The sequence below is a fragment of the Gasterosteus aculeatus genome, chromosome 11 (genome assembly GCF_964276395.1).
Source record: "Gasterosteus aculeatus chromosome 11, fGasAcu3.hap1.1, whole genome shotgun sequence".
NCBI classification, from domain to species: Eukaryota; Metazoa; Chordata; class Actinopteri; order Perciformes; family Gasterosteidae; genus Gasterosteus; species Gasterosteus aculeatus.
In genome coordinates this window covers 4,702,535-4,721,936 of record NC_135699.1, presented here as the reverse complement: position 1 = coordinate 4,721,936, position 19,402 = coordinate 4,702,535, and the positions used below count along the sequence as shown (strand labels likewise).

Sequence of the window (19,402 nt, the reverse complement as noted above, 5' to 3'; positions counted from 1 at the left end):
TGTGATGTCACCGCTCCGGTATTAGATTAAATCAATGTCACTTTTTCCATCTTCACTCAGGCCGCCCGTTCAGATGCACTTTGCTGAGGTTGTGTGTCATGTTCAGAGCTTCTTATTACAACTCACTGTGTATCAGATTCCCTGATTTATTATACTACGAAAGCCTAGGAGTAAAACTATAAACAAATAAAATCTCATTTACGGCTGGTGTTGTGATGACAGATTGACATTGTGATGTTTTTGAACAGTGCGTGTCTAAAATGTTATTGTGTTTCCGATTGCTGCAACTTTCAATCAAGGCGGAGAGATAAGTACAGTTCTGTGAAGCTACAGGTTTAGATTATTGACAACATTTCAAATGTAATTGTAGGTTGAAGGACCGCGGGGACTTATATTCCATGTCTAACGTTCTCTGTAGACCTCGGAAACAGCGGCGGCAGCAATCACTCTGTTTAAAAGCTGTTGGACGCATCAAATGATTGTTTCAATCACCACATTCAACGTGGACCAAATGGTCCAACGGAAATTTCACCATGCAGTTCATCCTCCGTCTGCCGGGGAACATTGTGGGACGCGGTCGAAAGCCCCACAACAGCTGCTAAATCAATGTTCCACACTAAAGATTAACACTCAGTATCTTTCATGTGTAATTTCACAATTCGTCAGCCAAGCGGTGTGTTACCCGCACACGCTTTAAATGCACTGGGGTTTGGTGTCTCTTTATAGACCCTTTATCGTTTGAAATTCACAATTGAGGCCCTACGTTTGTTTTTAACACAAAGAGAACCACGACTTATCCATTTAAACAGGAAACTGGAGGAAAATGGTGAACGATGTCACGATGATGTCATGATGATGTTGTGATGAGAGATGTGAGCACCAGCAGGGACGTACGTCTGAGGTGTCTAACACACACACATATATATATATCTATATATCTATATATAGATGTATATATATGTATATATATATATGTATATATAGCTACTGTGGAGTGCCTGACGTAATGAGGTGGTTTTCCTGTTTTACTGCAGTGAGTTGCTTCCCTCTCCCCCAATAGGCAGGCGGATGACAAGGAAAGGAATGCAGCAGATTCAGGGGGTCTGTGGAGTGGAAAGGAGTGTTGAGGGGGGGGGGGGGGGGGGGTACAAAGAGAGAGAGAGAGAGAGAGAGAGAGAGAGAGAGAGGGGCAGGGAAGCATGAGTCAACCCCTGCTTTAACCTTTTTTTAGCGTGTGCGTGTCACTTCCAGACACATTGCATGCATGCCGGAGAGGAGCGCTCCATCCATCGATGGCGAGAAGAGGGGTCCATATATGTGGCGCTGGGGCCGTCGATATAAGGTGAAAGGTCAAGGGAGAAACAGTCAAGTCAGTCAGCGGAGAACTGAAAACAATGACGGTCCGCATGAGCGACTCGCACTGACCCCCAGCGCCATGTGCACAGTAACGCTTCACTGTGCTGCCGGTAAGAGACTTAAATCACCTCAACATTCCTGCAGGGAAAATGAAATAGTTCAACCTCGGTTTCAGGAGACTTGATCATTTGGATCCTTTGAGCATGAAATGCACTCCTGAGCTAGCGAGATAGGTGGATGTAATAAGGTGGAAATATATATTTATGATGTTTTATGGCTTCTTTAAGGAACTAATAGGTTGACACGGAGGGTTTACACTCCTTATTGCTTCTGGGACTTTAGGGCACTTCAGTATCGCGAGGTAGGATTTGTAAATACACACTTATATTATATGAAAAGCTGAGCTATCTTTCTCCATCAGATGTATACGCCGTGAGATACAATAGAGATGTGCAAAGTAAAAATGGAAAGTTACATTTACAAATGGAAAAGAAAAATAAGGAAAGAGAAGGAAAATAAAAGATGAGGCAACATTTTCTGGATAAAGTTTAAGCGTTGAAAGTATTTGTGCATTTTAAAAGTGTTTATTTAATCCGCCCTGAACATTTTGTCATGATTTGCTCATGAACATCGCGAGTAGTTCAAATGACAGCCGAAGGGGGAAAAGGACTGAAAGCATTCAGAAGGAGTGTCGAACTGCAACTGCAAAGGCGTTTTAGTTTAAGTGCCGGTCAGAGCTCAAGCGTTCGTGGTCGAGTCGTCGGCCGGTGTGCAGGTCTGCTGACGACTCGGGATGGTGAGAAGTCGATTGACACCTGAAAAGTACGGGACGAACGCACTGCAGAGATGAGTTGAAATGTTGAAAGCGTTTAAATTGAAGTGAACCAGAGCCACTTGTGAAGTGGGCGCACTGGTTACAGCTGGAGAGTCGGTCGATATGCGAGTGGTGAGACCAGCTGAACTGTGAGAGATAAAAGCGCTTGAATGGAAAAGCAACCTGAATTTTTCCGTTGCAGCGTCCTCTTCACCCAGCTGGAGGTTCAGTTTTGTATAAAAACAGAAGTCCAGGAGTCAACATCAAAGTTGGATTTAGACATTTTTCAGACTAAACATCTTGAAATGTTACCCCTTCTAAAACAGAAATATATATATCTATATATAAAACAAATGGAGGGATTCAGAACGATCTGCAGGCTTGTTTAGAAGAAAAGATGTTGCAGGGGATGCTGTTGCACAGTTTTAGGACACATGATCTTGATTCCTTGATGACCTCAGTCATCACCAACAAGTCAATAAAGGTAAAGAGCAACAAAGGAATACGGCCACATCTTCACAGACCTCGTTAACTGGGTAACCTGTTTCTCACACCATTGCAATACAGTAGAAAATCTCGTTTTTGTAATGAACCAATATTTGAGTATCTTATCAAAGCACAGCAGATTTCCACGAACAACCCGTCGGAATATAAAATTCTGCAATTCTCAATATAAAATGTCTATATCATGCTGGTCTTTGCACAGTTACATTCCCTCTCTCTCTCTCTCACACACACACACACACACACACACACACACACACCAAGCGAGGGTCCTGTAAACATTTCACAGAGGGGAGAAGAAGAGCCACACTCATGGAATTCGGACACTTTATTTGGGCATGATGGGAGAAGGGCGGGGCCTCGGCGCACTGAGGATTAGATATGTAACGTCTTGTGGAGGAGGAATCCCTGGCACTAAAAATAAGAGTCTACAGTCAGATATTTACTGCGCGGAGGGCTTCGCTGTTTACCTTGGCCACAAGCTCTCCTGACACTTGGCCATTGGGCGACTTCTGGATACTCTCATTGTGCTGCAAAACGTCATGTGGATGGTAGCCGATGGTAGCCGATGAGTAAATGGGCTTCGTTTAAGGGAAAGCTGGCGGGAGGAAGCCTGCGACATGGCGCTCTCTGTATCTACAATAGCTTTACTCTAAACAGCCGTCGGCGTTTCATGAGGGAAACTTTTTAGAGAGTTCAGAAGACGTGTACGTGATGATGAACCTCAGGAGCAGTTGGACCTCCTGGTGATTTACAATTTCTTATTTCTGATGGGAGGGAGGAGGGGATCAGTAAGGAGACCTGAGGTCGAGGACAGATCATGAGTCATGACATTTGACTGGGTGCAGACAGAAAAAGCTTCAGGGACTCCACATTTTTAGGAAGTAACAAAAACACAGACGGGGAGGGAGGGGAGAGGGGGGGGGGGGCAGATGGAGACGGAGATTACTGCCGTTTCAGAAACTCAGAAGGGCCTTTCTACAGTCGCCCCCCCCCCCCTCCCCACACTGACTCCGTCTGGCTATTTATGGTAGAAGGCCTCACGATGCTGTGCAGCTCGGGGGAGTCATGAAGGCCGAGTTCATGGCGTCATAATTCCAACCTGTCGCTACAGTCGCACAGGAAGCCTCAAACAAACCTGGATTTGGTCGATAAATCCGCACGCTTCAACGATACATGCTCGTGTTTAGATGTAGAAGTATTAGTTTAGTTTACAAGTATTATTGTTACACCTTTTGTCCAAGAACTCCCTCAACACGCTTCAAAATGTCTTCTTTAACTTAACCATAAAAATGTTTTTAATTTTCAAAGAAAGTTACACCAAACGTCAGGCGAGGCCCCCAAAGAGGAGATGACACTTCAACTGCTTTCACCTGTTGGATGTCAGTGTGACGCTTGAACTGGCTTTTTATTCAGACGTGTCAGTTAACAGTCGGTCCAAACGCTTTGGAGCCTTCATGTCAACGAACGCCACAACGGAACGACAATCTTTTACTCTTTGACTGATTTCATCACTTCTTTCATCTTTTCAGTGCTGCAACTTCAAATGACGCTTCAAAACCTTTCAGGTCTCAGGTCTTTCACCAAGACGTTGGTTTCAATCAAATACTTCAGCTCTGATAACCTTCAAACACACCGTTTAACCAAAGGTTGAATGAAAGGAAACTCTTCTTGCTCCCACGACTTTCACTGCTGACACAACTGCTGTGCCTCCACTTCGACTGATATTGAAGTGACGTTGCTTCAGTTTATACATGTGTGTTGACGGTTTTCTTTCAGCACTTCAAAGGGCCACATTTCCAGCTCAATTCATCGCTTACGCGTCAATGGACATTTAAACTCCCTTCAGTCCACAAACTTGAAGTGAGGGTTCAATGCTTTCCAGCTCCTCCACTTCCACTGATATGTCAAACTTTGGCGCTTTGCATTTGAACTGCTATTCAATTTGTTGCAGCACATGTACATTTTCTTCAGACAGCAGCGGTCTTTTGTAGTCCGGACCACGTGATGATGTGGTGGAGCTCACTCCACCCTCCCATCCACGCCACCTCAGAGGTCGTCACGGAAACCAGCGCCGCTTTCCGCTGCTGTCGCGCGTCCGAATCGCGGCCCTCACTCACAAGCCTGTGGCATCTTTGGCTGAGGAATCTGGTAACAGTTAGGTGATGCCTCTTAACAAACTGGTTCAAAATGTGCAAATGTGACTCTGGCCAAGATTTACTTCAAGTACTTACTAAAATCGGCTGTGTTTACAGCTTCTCCAAAGACTGGAATGTTGATTTTTTGGTATGTTTTTGTTTCTCTGGGAATATTCTTCCTCCTGAAGTAGCAACATCCCTGAAAATCAACTTTTTTTTTTTTATTAAACACAACTACAACTCGCTCAACGCAGCGGATTCATTAAGTCAAAATGCCTCAGAGGCACAGCTGAGGGAAACTAAACAGCAGCACACACACACACACACACACACACACACACACACACACACACACACACACACACACACACACACACACACACACACACCATCCAACGGCCAACCGTGACGACAGGCGGTGTGCTTTTGCAACACACAGGTGTGTTTTCTGTGTCTGCACGACGTGCAGGTGACGATGTTCATTCCCGCGTCCATGTGGGGGAGCGAAGTGGAACGGAAAGCCCACAATGTGTGCTGCGCTGAGCCGGCAGGAGGAACCTTTCGTTGCGTCTCCGTTATGTGACCATGTTTGGTAAAGCTCCTCAGGCACGGCCTCCCAACGAACACACACACGGTTTTTAATCCTCCGGTTTGATCTCGGTTTGAATTTCTCGGTCTGCGCTTCACCTTTTCTCCAAATAATCTCCACATGGAAGAGGAAAAACACGGAGCGATGCAGTGCCAACGATCAGTAGCCGGCCTTGGCTTTGCTCATCACAGCAGCGTGATAGATTTACAGTGAACAGTCGGGTCGTTCCCCCCAAAGCCGAAGCCACGGCTCCACAAAAACCGAGGAATGTGATGAATTGCAGCCAAAGTGAAATGAAAACCATGGCTGGCGTTGGACGTATAAACATTCACCTGTAGAGTCGAAATGAGAGCCAGCAAACTGTTTCCTTTTGCCTTCAAACTTTATTGAAGAGCAACACTTTCAAGTAAGTCTCAGCTTTCAGCACTACGATTACATGATCATTAGTAGTGGTCATTGCGCACGACAAAGATCCGAGACACAAGGTAATGCTCAGACAAAAAGGCCTGCCTGTAGTGTAGGCGCTTTCACATTTAAAATCTCCAGAGAAAATAACAAACAAGAAAAGAGACAGATCGTAACAAGAAATTGCATTGAGTTAAAAGACAAAATAAAAACAGACAAAACATTGGGGGGGCGACAGAAGCCACGCTGGCGAATCATTCAAAAGGATCAAAAAGTCATTTGCCATCAGTTTGTCTGTGATTGCTTCCAGTCATTCTGAAATCATTACACAAGCGGCAGCGTTGTGGCCGCAGAGTGAATACACACTGTTTAAGTACCAGATTCTGATGCAGCTCTGGTACAATGTACCTAAAGGGAGAAAAGACGCCCGCTCATCCAATGGAGACAAAATACGACCACAACAGAGGTTTTAATCAGTACAGTGTGCATCTGGTTTGAATACCTGATCACGGATATATAACACAGGTCTGTATATCTCTTTATAATATCTATATCTAGGTATAGATATAGATATACACAGTATGTATAGATACATACACACACACTTAAATATATTCATTCTAGGATATAATGAACGTTGGCCTCCCTAAAGAAAAAAGGCAATGTGGTTGTTCTAACCTGATACAATACAGATCGTGTTCTTACGATAGCAGCCTCTTCATCGGTTCATTCAGTTGATTCCCTGCCTCCCCCCCACCAGGGTGACACACAGACACACAAACACATCAGGTGTTGAAATAAACTCTGTAGAAAACCCTGACAAATACAAAAAAAAAGAAAAAAGAAAAAACACTGTTCATCCAGTTTGCTGCCTGCATGCTAACGGGAGCCCTGGTGTCAGAGCGCTGTACTCGGCTGTGTGACGGTGCCGGATGCCGCTGCACCCTCACACAGCCTCAGGAGGTCTCCCACAGTCGAGTCAACTATTCACAGCTTTGAGTTTAGGGACGCCGGGATGAATGTTAAGAGATGTCTGCCGCCCCTGTTCGACTGCCTGCGTGTTTGCTAAAGTAAAACGAGACGGGCATCACTGCCCATTCTGATCGCCCCGCCACGACATTCATCAGAGACACGCCCCGTTCTCAACACATCACAACTCCCCAGGAAAGGGATCAGCTTCGGATTATAATACTTGGCCGGATTAATCGTTGTGCAGGCATATTATAAAAATATATACAAAGAGTATACATGTAGAATACAGGGGGGGGGGAAATCACAGGGTTTTACATTAGAAAGTCATGCAGAGAAAGGAAAGAAAAAGGCACAAGATACTGTAGCCCCTCCTCTGTGGTGACAGAAACACAGGAGAAATCGCTGAGTCGTGTGCTTTATAGTTCCACAGTGACAATTCTCAGGCCAGTATCCATCGAGCCACAGACACAAAGAATCAAAGGGGACCGATTTAACGCATCGACAGGCTACAGATGTCAAGAAGAAGAAAAAAAAGCTACAGCCTGTGCCTCATCTTTGCTCGAGTGACGCTACGTTAGCCGCTAATAGCACGTTCCAATATGTGACTGAAAGTGTTTCAATCCATTGGTCTGCGTGTTTTTTAATTTGCACCTTAAAAAACCCCAAAACAAAACGGACGTAAAACACTGGAAGTCGAAAACAAACTCAAAATATTGCAAATAAAGTTTTTACATTCGGCTTTGGTGGAACAGTTTAGGCATGCGTGAGCGGCATTATAAAGGTAAAGGGCGGGGTCGGACGCCGTTCCTCCTTCGTCTTCGTCGAACCACATGCGGCGTCCCTCGTCTTCTGCGGCAACTTCTAATATTCACAGGCACTCACTCGCAATTTCTCACTGAGTTCTGGGGGAAACTTTGTCCGCCACATCTGGATGAAAACTCGTCGTGTCGACTCTCACAGTAAGAAAATGAAGAATTCAAATTAAAACGTGCGCGCTGTGAGTTGGTGGAGTACGCCCTGAAGCTAAAAAGGAAACTGGAGCTCCCGCGTGAATCTTAAATATCCTCTTGTTTCTGCCGTGATGTCAGCGGTGTAGTCGGGGGTCACTGAATGTGGCGATGACAGAGGGCAGAATGCCGCGTGGCCAACCCCCCCCCCCCCCCCCCCCCCAGTTTAAGATTTAGGATAATTCATATTTAGATTTAGTTGATTAAATACGCCCCTGTGACTATGCTGAGGTGATGAGTTTATGGAGAAAACATAACAACAGGGTGCAGATTGCCACGTTGTCACAGATTGATGCACCGCAATTCATCTTCGATATTAGAAAAATGGCCTATTGCTAGCATTCCCACTGCCAACATTTTGCAAAAGAAGACTACAGCCCTGGCTGGGGGCGTTTTGTCTAGAAGGACATCGCTTTTTTCCAAGCATCAGCCTGGTGGGGGGGGGGCAGGGCGACGGGGGCTTTGAGGACTTTTAAGAAGGAGCGACGGGGGAAGACGTCCCCATGAAATCAGTGATATCATAACAGAGAATATTTTAAAGACTAAAAGTCCCTCTTGACGGTAAAAAGCAAACATTGATTGACGGAGTCTCTGTGAGGTGGGGGGGGGGGGGGCGGGGGAGGTAGAACAAAAACAATTTGAGCTGGACAGTGGAGCCCCGTCAGGCAGAGGGTTGAATTCACTACACTGTGATGCCGACATGGTGAATACTGAACAGGCTAAATCGTCCTGCGAGGAACGGAGGCTGTTGGGGAGTGCATCTTTTCTCTACTGAGTGTGTGTGTATATATATATATATATATATATATATATATGTATATATATATATACATATGTGTGTGTGAGAGAGAGGAGTTTGAGGGGCATGGCGGGTAATATCGACAGACGCCTTGTGACACGGAGGCCACAGCAGGTGATACTGTAGAAGAGGCATTATGGTGTTTTTCTGTCTCTGCTTTGTCTTTCTTCCTCGTGAGGTCTGATGGGTTTTAAGACAAGAGCCCTGTAGGTTCACAAAACGCTGGATGGATCTGATGCAAAGGGAGTCGCCGTCTCCCTCGCGTGCGGGCGGACGGAGCGTTGGGAGGAGCCTCGCGAGGTCTTTCGAAGGAGCGGCGGGCGGAGCAGGGGCATCGTCTTGGGTCCCCAAGTTAGACTTTCGCTCCTTTCCCCCTTTTTTATTGCTTTCCTGTCTTTTGCAGGCACTTCAGAGGATTGGGCTTTGGCTGAAGTGGAAGCGAGAGGGGAGCGAGCAGAAACAGGCTTTTCTTTTTCTTTTAATGTGCTTGCGAGCTCTACCTTGTCGTGTGCCACCGGGCCGAGGCAGTCAGAGGGCGGCCTCTTTGCCTCGTGCCGGGTCAGGACCGGTTGTCCCCCGGCCCACTATCCAACTACAAGGAGGTCGAGGGGGCTGAGGTTAGTGGATTGGAGGGTGTGTGCGGGGAGCAACGGGAGGGAGGCAGCGAGGGGTTGTCCCCGGGCGTCCGGTCTCGTCTCCCCCGCTCGCGTCCGTGTCTGCACAGCCATCGCTCTACGCCGCTTTAGTCCGCGTGGTTGTTGACGTGCTTCCCGCCCGACGTCGCCTCCGTCTCCGCTCCGTCCTTGGGCTTCCGGCCGCCTCTCCCCGTCATCACCTTGTAGCAGCCGCGGCCGATCTTGTACATCCAGATCATGTTCAAGATGTCCAGGGCGATGCACGACGTGATCCACGCCACCTGGGCGCCGCGGCCCAGCCGCTCAAACTCCTCCGTGCCGAAGGTGGCGAAGACGCTGGCCCAGTACGACGGCATGACGGCCGTGCGCACCAGGAAGAACACCACTGCCATCGCCATGCCGTTCAGCACCACCAGGCGGTGCGAGCGCGGGTACTTCAGCGACTCGAAGAACCACCTGGGGGGGAGGGGGGGGGGTGGGGTTAATGATTAGAAATAATCGTCGGTCACACAGTAAAACATAAAAAAGAGGGTGGGGGGTATTTACACCCACCTTTGGTTCACAAACGGCGTGGACAGCTCCGAAATGAGGCGGAAGTTGGCAAAGTAGGGAAGCACGCCGCGCGTCTGCAACGAGAGGAGCAGCATGACAAACACGTCGCCGCGCATCGACCGTCAGGCCCAAACGCCGAGGAGCGGAGGACTCACCAGCACGTATCCGTATGCGTAGAGCGCCGCCAAGTGGTGACAGACGAAGAAGCCGTCGCCCATAGTGCTCCAGTTACAGGCCAGCAGCACGAGGTCTAGAGGACAGAGGGACAAGCCGGTCACAGCGGCGGCGGGTCGGGTCATGAGAGAACGGCACCACGGCGCCATAGCTAGAGCGCAAACATGTGACTGTGGTCATAACAGTCAGAGCGAAGTGGGCAGCTGGTGGAGAAAAAAGTCCTTCAACGGGACGATATCTTTCTAACATATGCGGTAATAAACGGCTCGTGATCACTGCTACTGTTCCTTTGGATGTATTAAATATTCATAGAAAGTTTAGATTGCTGGGCTCTGTGCAGCCGACAATGCACTCAATCATAGATGAGCAACTAGTATCCATTTACTTCAAGAAGAAGTAGGTGTAAAGGCAAAGGTTAAAACACAACAGGAAACATTTGCTGAGGACAAAGAAGGCGTATAAAAGCGCAACTGTGGTTATTAGTTTCCATTTCTAACGCAAGCACACAGAGAAAGGCCCTTTGAGGCTCGTGCTGTTCCCTTTGACTCACGGAACACAAGCTTTGTATTTGGTATCGATGGTAAAACACACACACACACACACACACACACACACACACACACACACACACACACACACACACACACACACACACACACACACACACACACACACACACACACACACACACACACACACACAGCGAGAGAGCAGTGTGTGTGTGTAAGAGATGATCAACAGGAGAACAAACACAAATAGCTCACCGTAAAGAAGGTAGCCGCAGGTTATGGCCACGTTTAGCTTGACGAGACTGGGGTCCCCCCTGTGGAGAGAGCGGAGGACGCCACGTGAAAAAGGTTTCTGGAACACTCAAGAGCCACTCAAGGCGCGAGGAGACGACTAAAAGGCCTCCGATCGACTAAAAGGCCTCCGATCGATGGTCCGCAAAGAGAACATGGGGCGACTCCGCAAAGACGACTGCATGAGACTGCGGGCGCAGCGGCCTACTGCCGGTCTGCTCGCCTGGTGACCTTGAACGCACCGATGTGGAAACCCATCACGCCATTTGTCCTTTGCTGCGAGCGCTTCGACCGTGTGCACCCGAGTGGGATGTATGGAAACGCGCTTGCTTCCGTGTGCACCTCGGCGCGCTCTCACATTACCCCGATCCAACGCCTGTCAGCTGGGTCATTTTACCTCTGTACTTGAAATGCAGCGTGCAAATATAACACTTATGTAAAGCTTTGGCTAATTACATGTATAGCCCCCCCCCAACACACACACGCACGCACACACGCACACACACACACACACACACACACACACACACTTTTTCTCGTGTTATAGTCTTTCATTCTATAATGACGTGAACTTGTGAGCGACTCGGGGGAAACTCGGCTCTGATCACTTCAAGTGATGAGGTGCTCTCGTCCCGTCTTTGTATTGACTACAGTGCACGGCTGTGGCGCGTCCCCAGCTGGAAGCGGCGAGGAGGCAACTCAAAGTCCTGCTGTGGACGACAATGTCAACATCATTGTGAGTGCACACTGGGTTTAGAAGCCTTTCCCCGCGCTGCTCTGGGGTCAGACAGCCCTCTTATCAAGAGGACAGCAGGGACGGACGGGGGTCACTGGTCGGGTTTTAAAGGGTTAGTTACATGAGCGTTTTGGTCACATGAAGTCCAGGGGCCTCATTTATAAAACCTTGCGTAGGATTTGTGCCAGAAGTGATGTACGGATGAAACGTAGGACGTGCGTACGTCTAAACATTCATAGACTAAACATAGACATAGACTAAAAAACATTCCTACGCAGTTTTCCCTTAATAAATCACAATCACGTCTAAATGCAGCACAGCTTTTGCGGCTTCATGTCACGCCCATAGTTGCCCATATATAGTCTGTGGAACGCCCACAAATGAATATTCATTGATTGTGAAATCATGGCAAACACTGAGAGGAAAACAAAGAAACGTAACTTCACTCAGTGTGAAGTGGAAATGATCATTGTCGAGGTGGAAAGGAGAAGTGAAATGATTTTTGGAGGGAACAGTATGTGGGCACATTTGATTACATTTGATTGCATCTGACAAGCAACAGCTGTGCTTTGAGGATGAATTGCATAACATGTCAATATTATTGCAGAAAATATTTCACTTTTCTTTTTGAAAATGTGTTAATTTGTATATCTGTTTGTTTTACGCTGCAGATCGATCAAACGTGTTATTTATGAGAGGCAGTATTGGCATTTCTAATTGGCAGTCTAGTTTTACACACTTTCACACACGTGTTTCTTGCATTTGCCGACAGTTCTCATTTCACCCGTTTTTGTGAGTACGCATGGGTCCGAGCTTGTGTGAAGGACCGCACATTTTTTCATTTGTCAAGTTTGCTTTTTATAAATACCAATTATTGCGTAGAGAGCGGCGTACGCCTTCTTTTGTGTGTACGCAACATTTATAAATGAGGCCCCAGTGCTCTGAGGACGGCACGAATACTGGCTTTCATTTGCAACGCGGTGGAAACATTGTGCTCCTCCCGCCCGCCGTCGACAGGTAGAGATGCACCGGTTATGGACGAGTTCAAGCAGCGTGAACCTTACAAATGATTATGTACAGACAGTGGGCTTTTCTCTGCAGCTGGAGAATAATAACAGAATCTATTATTATCATAAAGGCATTATTCATCTGAATAGTTAGGGCAGGATACGTGAATGTCCAGTTGACCATATCAGGTTGAAGCCCATCGTGTTTGTCATTCCATAAGGGTGAGTTTTTTTTATTGAAGCAACAGCAATTCGGCATCAGGGAGGAGAATCGTGACCCCTAAACGTAAAGGAGGCTTTCATCAAAAAGAGACATGAGAAAAAGACGCTCGGGACGCAGCCTGGTGTCGTATAACCCGACCTGGAGGGGTTGGAGGAAATGGAAAACACACGCAGTGGATTATTTGAGGGTGAATATTATATCTACGCCAGCTTAACCTCGACGCGGCACAAGCCGGTCACTTGAACCCTCATCCTTCTTCTCAGACGGACCTTTGCGTGTTAATGTCGGGTCCAGATATGCCAATCACGAGACGCATCAGAGGGAAGGGCCTGTTAACTGGTGTATGATAACGGCCGAAGGGCCTGAGGCCGTGGAGGGAGGGGGGCGGGGGTGAGAACAATGCTGCTGTTTGACGGGTCTTAATGATGCTGTAATACAATCAGATTGACGGGAGAATTATTGCTTGCGCCACTCTGCTCTGGCAACAACATCGGCTTTGGAGGATTAGGGACCGCTGGGGATCAGGTCGGTGCTGCTGGGTGACACGGGAAAGTTTAGCAAGAGAATTGTATGAATGTGTGTGATCAAACCAAAATATATTTCGTGACAAAGAGGCTTTGGAGGGAAAGGCTGAACACATGAAGATTAGTAGAAGGAGGAGGGAGAGAGAAACGTAAACAAAGGGGGAAAAGCAAGAGAGAGAAAGAAAGAAGAGCTGGAAGAGGAAGAAGGGAGATGTAAGACCACAATGGAGAAGTGAAAGGAGGAACGGTAAAAGAAAAAAGATTAATGGGGAGGTGGGGGGGGGGGATTACCAATTCTCAATAATGCAAATAACGCAGTCAGCTGTAGCACAGACAGAGAGAGTGAGAGCGAGAGAATTAATCAAAAGACTAAATCCACTCCGTCTCCATTTGACTCATTAGACCCCTCCCACCCCAGCTTCTCACAAAGGGGCCATCCGTCCACAACGTCTCCCTCACTGCCTCCCACCTTCACCCCTCCCCTTGTCAGCGAGTCGTGGCCGCTGGTCTGAACAGGCAGATGTGAGGAAGCCGCTTTCTCCTAAAAGCGCCGAAAGCATAAAATCTCTTTGTATTCATTGTGGCACGATGTGCGACAGAACGACAGAAGCAAACTTGTGTTTAGGGTTTGCATTTGTTTTCATGCCACATCTCCTGCAGCCACATTTAATCGGATAATAGTGTTATATTGTATTTATGAGTGAAACGTTAAGGGTTGCCAGGTTGCCCGTGGCAACCGTACCGAGAGATCTTTGTCTTTCTTTGGCATCACTGACTAAAATAAAATATGAATAGCAGTTTTAATATTGTTGTATTAACTAATAATTTATAATATGTGTGTGTGGGGGGAGAAGGGAGGGGGGTGGATTGGTGGCAACGTTCCTCTTACCAGACGGGGTTTGCGTTGACGGCGTCATCAAACCACAGGATGTACAGACAGAACAGCCCCACGATCAGAGCGTGCACGGTCGACACCAACCTGGGGAGGGGCCAACAACAACAACAAAGAGGTTAACAATGTGTAAGAACTGCTTATCGGCCATTGGGCCGTTACTGCTGAGGGGGTGTGTGGAACCCGGAGGCCCAAACAGAGGCAGATCATGTTCCAAACAGTGAGTATTTAATTACGTCTACGTTGCCCCCTTATTCCACGTGGCAGTTACTTCTGCTCTATCAGACCAGATATGGTATCGCCCCCCCCCTCCCCCTGACCTTTGGAGTGGTTATGTAGACGACTGAAGAGATACTTCAGACCTCCAGTGGTCCCTTATCTCTCCTCTGCCAGGAACACTGACTCCCCCCCCATGCAGAGAGGGGCTTTACAGATGGGCTACTGTACGACTGCATGAGTCCATTATTGCCGCCGAATCACTGAAGAGTCTAAAAGGAGGTCGTCCGAGGAGGAACTCGGTGTCGGTGTCGACCTTGGAGGCGATCTGCAGTCGGAGCGTTTGCATCGAGAAGCTTTCGGAGGGAAACACAAAAGAAAGTCCACTACTCTGTTCTAGATGCAGCTTTGCTTCACCACTCAGCAGTCGAGCCTGCTCGCTCTTTAGATACGGCTTCCTCCCTCTCCTCTCTTTGCACTTAAGTCGTGGTTACGTAAACAACATGCTGACAAACAGAGCTGGCGGTTACGCAACAGCAGGTCACTGTGAAGAGAAGCTTCGGTGCCAGTGGGCTCGATCCTCACTGGTCAACACACACTGTACACTCACAGAAACTCCACTTCAAACCAGAGTTGTATGAATGGATACTTATTTGTTTTAGTAACTGGCAGAGGGCAAAAAACACTAAAAGGATGAGAGGGCAGGGGGGTGGGGGTGATTATGCAACTCCAAACCATTGCCCCCTCTGAACTTCACCCCGAGAAGCTTCAGCTTGAAACCTAAAACCACTGCAGCACACATCTCAGCTGCAGTTGAGGACAAGGGGAGGGGTATTTGCTCAACGCGGGTCAGGTTTTTTAGGAGGTCACGACTTTGTATTTGTTACATAACGGCACTTCTGAGGGGAGGGGCGGGGGGCGTCTCGGCAGCACCATCAGTGACGCCACAGAGAAAGTGTTAGAACAGGTTTGCGTGAGTGTGCCGGTCAGAGAATAAGATCTATGGAGTGAAATACAGGAAGAAATATTACACTCAACAATTGTTATTTCCGTCGGTATTCAGATAGGCGGAATAAGACGGACTAATGAGATGGCACTTTGCAGACGCCCCCTGTGGACGCGTCTAACTTCGGCCGCACATTGAGACCATTTCGTACAGCTGGCAGACCCGTCCGATTGGTAAAATGTTGGTAATTGAGGTTGTAGCTGGTTGTCGACCTCACTTTGGTTGCAGAGAGGTGTCGTCTGTGTTTTAACACTGTTTCAATGACGAGCTATTGAACCGATAAGTCAGAATGTGAGAATCTGAAGGAGCCTCCGCATGCACAACTTATCTAATAATTACGACTTTCTATCCCTTCTTTCTTTTCAGGGAGGAAATGGGCTTCAATAAATCAATAGATTGTCAGAGTTGTTTGTTAAAACAATAATGGTCTTGGGTCTAAAACCCTTTCTGTGGGATGGAATCAAATTGCTGTTTATTATTGTGTGTTGAACGTCACAATAACCAATTCATTACGTGTTTCACAATACCTTTATTTAGTCCCTGCCGGGGGCCAGGAGGGACGATTAACACTGCTCTCGTGTCTGTTTAGTAAATATGAAGCGAGGGCACTTTACATTAGCATGCGGTTATTAAAGAGCGGCCTCCGGCAGCGAGGGAGCGTTAGAGGTGGATGTGGTTTCCTTTAGGAAGAGCCAGCACAGCTGTGTTTGTCTGCAACTTTTACAGCATATAACGGACGACTGTGGAGAATAAGAAGAACAACGTCCCACCTGGAGTTCCACTCGGTGAGCTTGGTGGCGGGCAGCCGCTCGTAGCCCGGCGTGATGACGGTGGAGAGACGCGGGCTGACCAACTTGAAGAGAAGCTGGAAACCCACGAAGCTGCCAGCTACCACGGTCAACTCTCTCGTCTCCATCACTCACCTGAACACAAAGAGGAGAGAGGGGGGAGGGGTGGGAGACGCGCATGGAAAGGTTTAGTCGATGAATGCCAGTCATCCTGGGCGGCGCCAGAAGAGAAGCTGATGAGGCTGATGAGCAGCAAGAGGATGGAGCGGCACCCCGTGTGGGTCGGCCGGTCCACAAAAGAGGAAGAAGAAAGGGAAAAAGACAGGAGGGGCGGGGGGGGGCTGTCGAATGCAAGTGACATGAGCGCTTTAGACAAGCGGGGCACTTCATAGAAGGGTGGGGGGGGAATCAGAAGGTGTTAGGGATGAGGGAAAAGGAGGGTTGTTTGCGGTTGTGAATACAGTGCTCAGCATTAAGCCGTCGAATGAAAGGCTTCTATTTATAAGCATATTTTGCAAGGGGATTAAAGTTGTTTAGTCCTGCTAAAAATCCCTCATAAGAAAACAAAGACCGGACGGGGGGAGAAAAGAGGATTGTCAAGATGTAGACGCAGGTTCAGAACAGAGGAACAGTTTTTGAGAGAGGGGGGTGGGGGGGGGGATTCCACTTTAACGAAGCTCTTCATTCTGGCCATATCTATGTTCACATCATCCGTTTTCTAGCCCTTTGGTTTATCTCCATTGTGCCGATGTTATCTCGCTGATGGAAGTATCATCCTTGTCCAACCAGAAACAATACAGACCCAAATGGAAACGCGTGGGGACAAACACAGGACGTAGACGCCGCGAGCAGCGGCTTGTAAACACGCGCAGACGCCAACAGCGGGGCTCGGTTTACTCGCCGTCCGGTCAACAAACCACGAGCCGGCCTTTTTCAAGCCGCAGGGCCGTCAGCGGAGACGGCGTGAAATAACGCTGCGTCTGCAGAAAACAGAATAGTGAATGCTCAAAGTGGTTTTCTTTACCGACTCGGGCAAATGACAAGGAGGGGAGCAAAGCTGTTAGATTGATCAACCCCCGCTGACTGCATTAGCGTCAGGTTTTCTGGAGTTGCTCGAGTTCCAGAGCAAAACAAATCGGATGCCTGCGGATCAACGACCCGCCGGCTTCCTTACAAAGATAAGCAAAATAAGGAGCAAGTACACAGCGCTGGACATTGCCAGCAGCTCGTGACCGTTTCTTCCTCTTTTGCCTTTTTTTAAAACGTTTGTCTGGGACATTATGCAGGCACTTCAAAAACACTTACTCTGAAAGGGTCGTGTGTGGTTGTACAGTGCCAGACAGCAAAGGCTAAAACGTCATATACACCATGTGAAGGCTGTTACTTGACTTATGTTCTATTTTTACACTAAAAATATCAGATGTCACATGGAAGCAAAACACAAAAACACTTTCCTCTCCATCATTAGAAAACAAAAACATCCCGAATAAAATACAGCATAAAGGTTTCCCCAATAATCCAAGCGGCTCTTACTTCGTTACGCTTCCCCTCCCTTCCACAAACCGGTTTGTGCGACAGGGGAAGCCGAGGCAGGCGACTCTTCCCCCCGCATTGTCCGCCGGGAGCAGCGGCGCACATTGCCGGGCCGCGCCGATCATCCGCAGCCCGCCTGAATAATTCATTGGCATCCTCCACCTGGCAGGCTCGTTCACGCTGCCCCACGGGAGGAGCAGGAGCAGGAGGAGGAGGAGGAGGAGGAGCGGGCAGAGAGAGCTTCCTCACTGCGGTTGACAGCCCCGCACGGGAGAGGCGCTCCGCCGGCCACGTCGGACCTTGTGTTACACCGGGCCCGGTCCCCCGCTGCCCGCCAGCCGTCATCCTCCGTGACATACCGGGCAGAACACGATAATAGCGCTTCGATTCCCCCCCTGGGCCCTATTCACTGGTTCTTTCAGAAATATACCCCCCACCACACACGCGCACCCTGTCTACCGCATTGCTACACCACACGATGCGTCCGGGTCGCCGCTCTAAAGAGCCGCGGACCTCGGCTAGCTGCGGGGTCACACCGGGAATACCGAGGTCCCATTATTTTAATACCACAGATGTGCATTTTTGGTTGTTGTGTTACAGTGAGTAGACGCCCCCCCCCCTCCCTCGCTCTCTCACCCGCCACCACAATAGCCCAAACGCAGCTTTCAACACACACATGCACACGCACGTACACGTCATGTGGGGACCGACTCGTAAGAAGGAGCCGAGCCCGGCTTGGCGGTCAGCTCGGACGGGGAGGCCAGGGAGCCGCGGAGGTGTCGCGGTGCCGAGTCTCGCACGGAGAGAAAGAGCCACTCGTGAATTGTATCCCGGCCGCGTGAGGAGCTCGGTTACCTGCTGTCCGTCGCATAGGTGTGTGTAGGCGGATACGCTCCCGCTCGGCCGTCCTCTCCTCCACTTTTCGTACAACTTGACGCTAGCTAGCGAGTCCGCTCGTGACACAGCCCGCTGCCGCTCGCGCTGCGACCCCTGGAAGGAGAGAGGGGGGGGGCGGAGGGGGGAGGCTCCGCTACGCGAACAATGGCGCGGCCCGAACCAGCCGCTACGAACCGCACGGGGAGAAATGGCTTTTCTTCACGGCGTCATTCCGCGGCCGCCCGGCGTCTCGCACCGTGAGTCCGGTAGGAAAGTTTTTTTTTTTTTTGGAGCCGTTTTATTTTGGCGTCCGCACCGAGGAATGACCTGTGACGTCACCACGTACCCTCCCTCCGCCAGAGGCCACGCCTACAAGGAACAAAGGCCATATGTAATATTAACGCTGGTGGAGACTTAAGGAAGCACACCAACGGTTTAGAGAAATGAAGCCCATTCACTACAAATTATTAGCACTATTCAGCATTATAATCGATCATTCAGCAAACCACCGTCTCTTGTTCAAGTTTGAGCTAAACGTTCTACTTTTCCTGGTTTCCATTTATTCCAAATGTAAATAAATACACTCTGGAGACTTGCGTGAGTTACATTCTTATCAAGTCATATTATCATTATGTGGCACCCACCCTTTTTTTAATCACTTCCTTATCAATCTGCACTGACACTGCATCATAATAGAGAACAAAACCACACTAAGGTCTGATAGAAACTTATGCAAACCTTGTGGTTTCTCTGATTGATGATGAAGTTCAGGCAGCTGCCTTATATACTTGAATGCAATGGCTGAACCAGTGTCGGCCTGGAATATATATAAGATAATACATAATGTGATCCTTCT

At 48.5% G+C, this 19,402-nt stretch overlaps 1 protein-coding gene across 4 annotated transcripts; it reads right to left on the bottom strand.

Moving 5' to 3' along the window:
• Positions 1-5,764: 5,764 nt before the first annotated feature.
• tlcd4b (TLC domain containing 4b) lies at positions 5,765-18,916 on the bottom strand. 4 transcript variants are annotated; one of them, XM_078084541.1, is made up of 7 exons: positions 18,526-18,916; positions 16,120-16,272; positions 14,125-14,214; positions 10,710-10,768; positions 9,927-10,021; positions 9,772-9,845; positions 5,765-9,675 (listed from the first exon to the last, which is right to left on the bottom strand). In XM_078084541.1, the coding sequence occupies exons 2-7, from the start codon at positions 16,263-16,265 to the stop codon at positions 9,327-9,329; spliced, it is 813 nt and encodes a 270-aa protein (XP_077940667.1). In that variant the 5' UTR covers positions 16,266-16,272; positions 18,526-18,916; the 3' UTR covers positions 5,765-9,326. The 4 variants fall into 4 exon arrangements, with proteins under 4 accessions (XP_077940667.1, XP_077940668.1, XP_077940670.1 ...); XM_078084542.1 differs by having other exon boundaries at positions 16,120-17,117; positions 18,526-18,814; XM_078084544.1 differs by lacking the exon at positions 18,526-18,916 and adding an exon at positions 17,671-17,835 and having other exon boundaries at positions 16,120-17,117.
• Positions 18,917-19,402: the final 486 nt, after the last annotated feature.

Excerpts from the sequence above, each read along its gene's own strand:
- tlcd4b (XM_078084541.1), bottom strand. The coding sequence starts at position 16,265 with ATGGAGACGAGAGAGTTGACCGTGGTAGCTGGCAGCTTCGTGGGTTTC. Across the intron at positions 10,022-10,709 it reads CTGCGGCTACCTTCTTTACG|ACCTCGTGCTGCTGGCCTGT; the intron begins GTGAGCTATTTG and ends TCTGTCCTCTAG. Across the intron at positions 9,676-9,771 it reads ACGCCGTTTGTGAACCAAAG|GTGGTTCTTCGAGTCGCTGA; the intron begins GTGGGTGTAAAT and ends CCTCCCCCCCAG.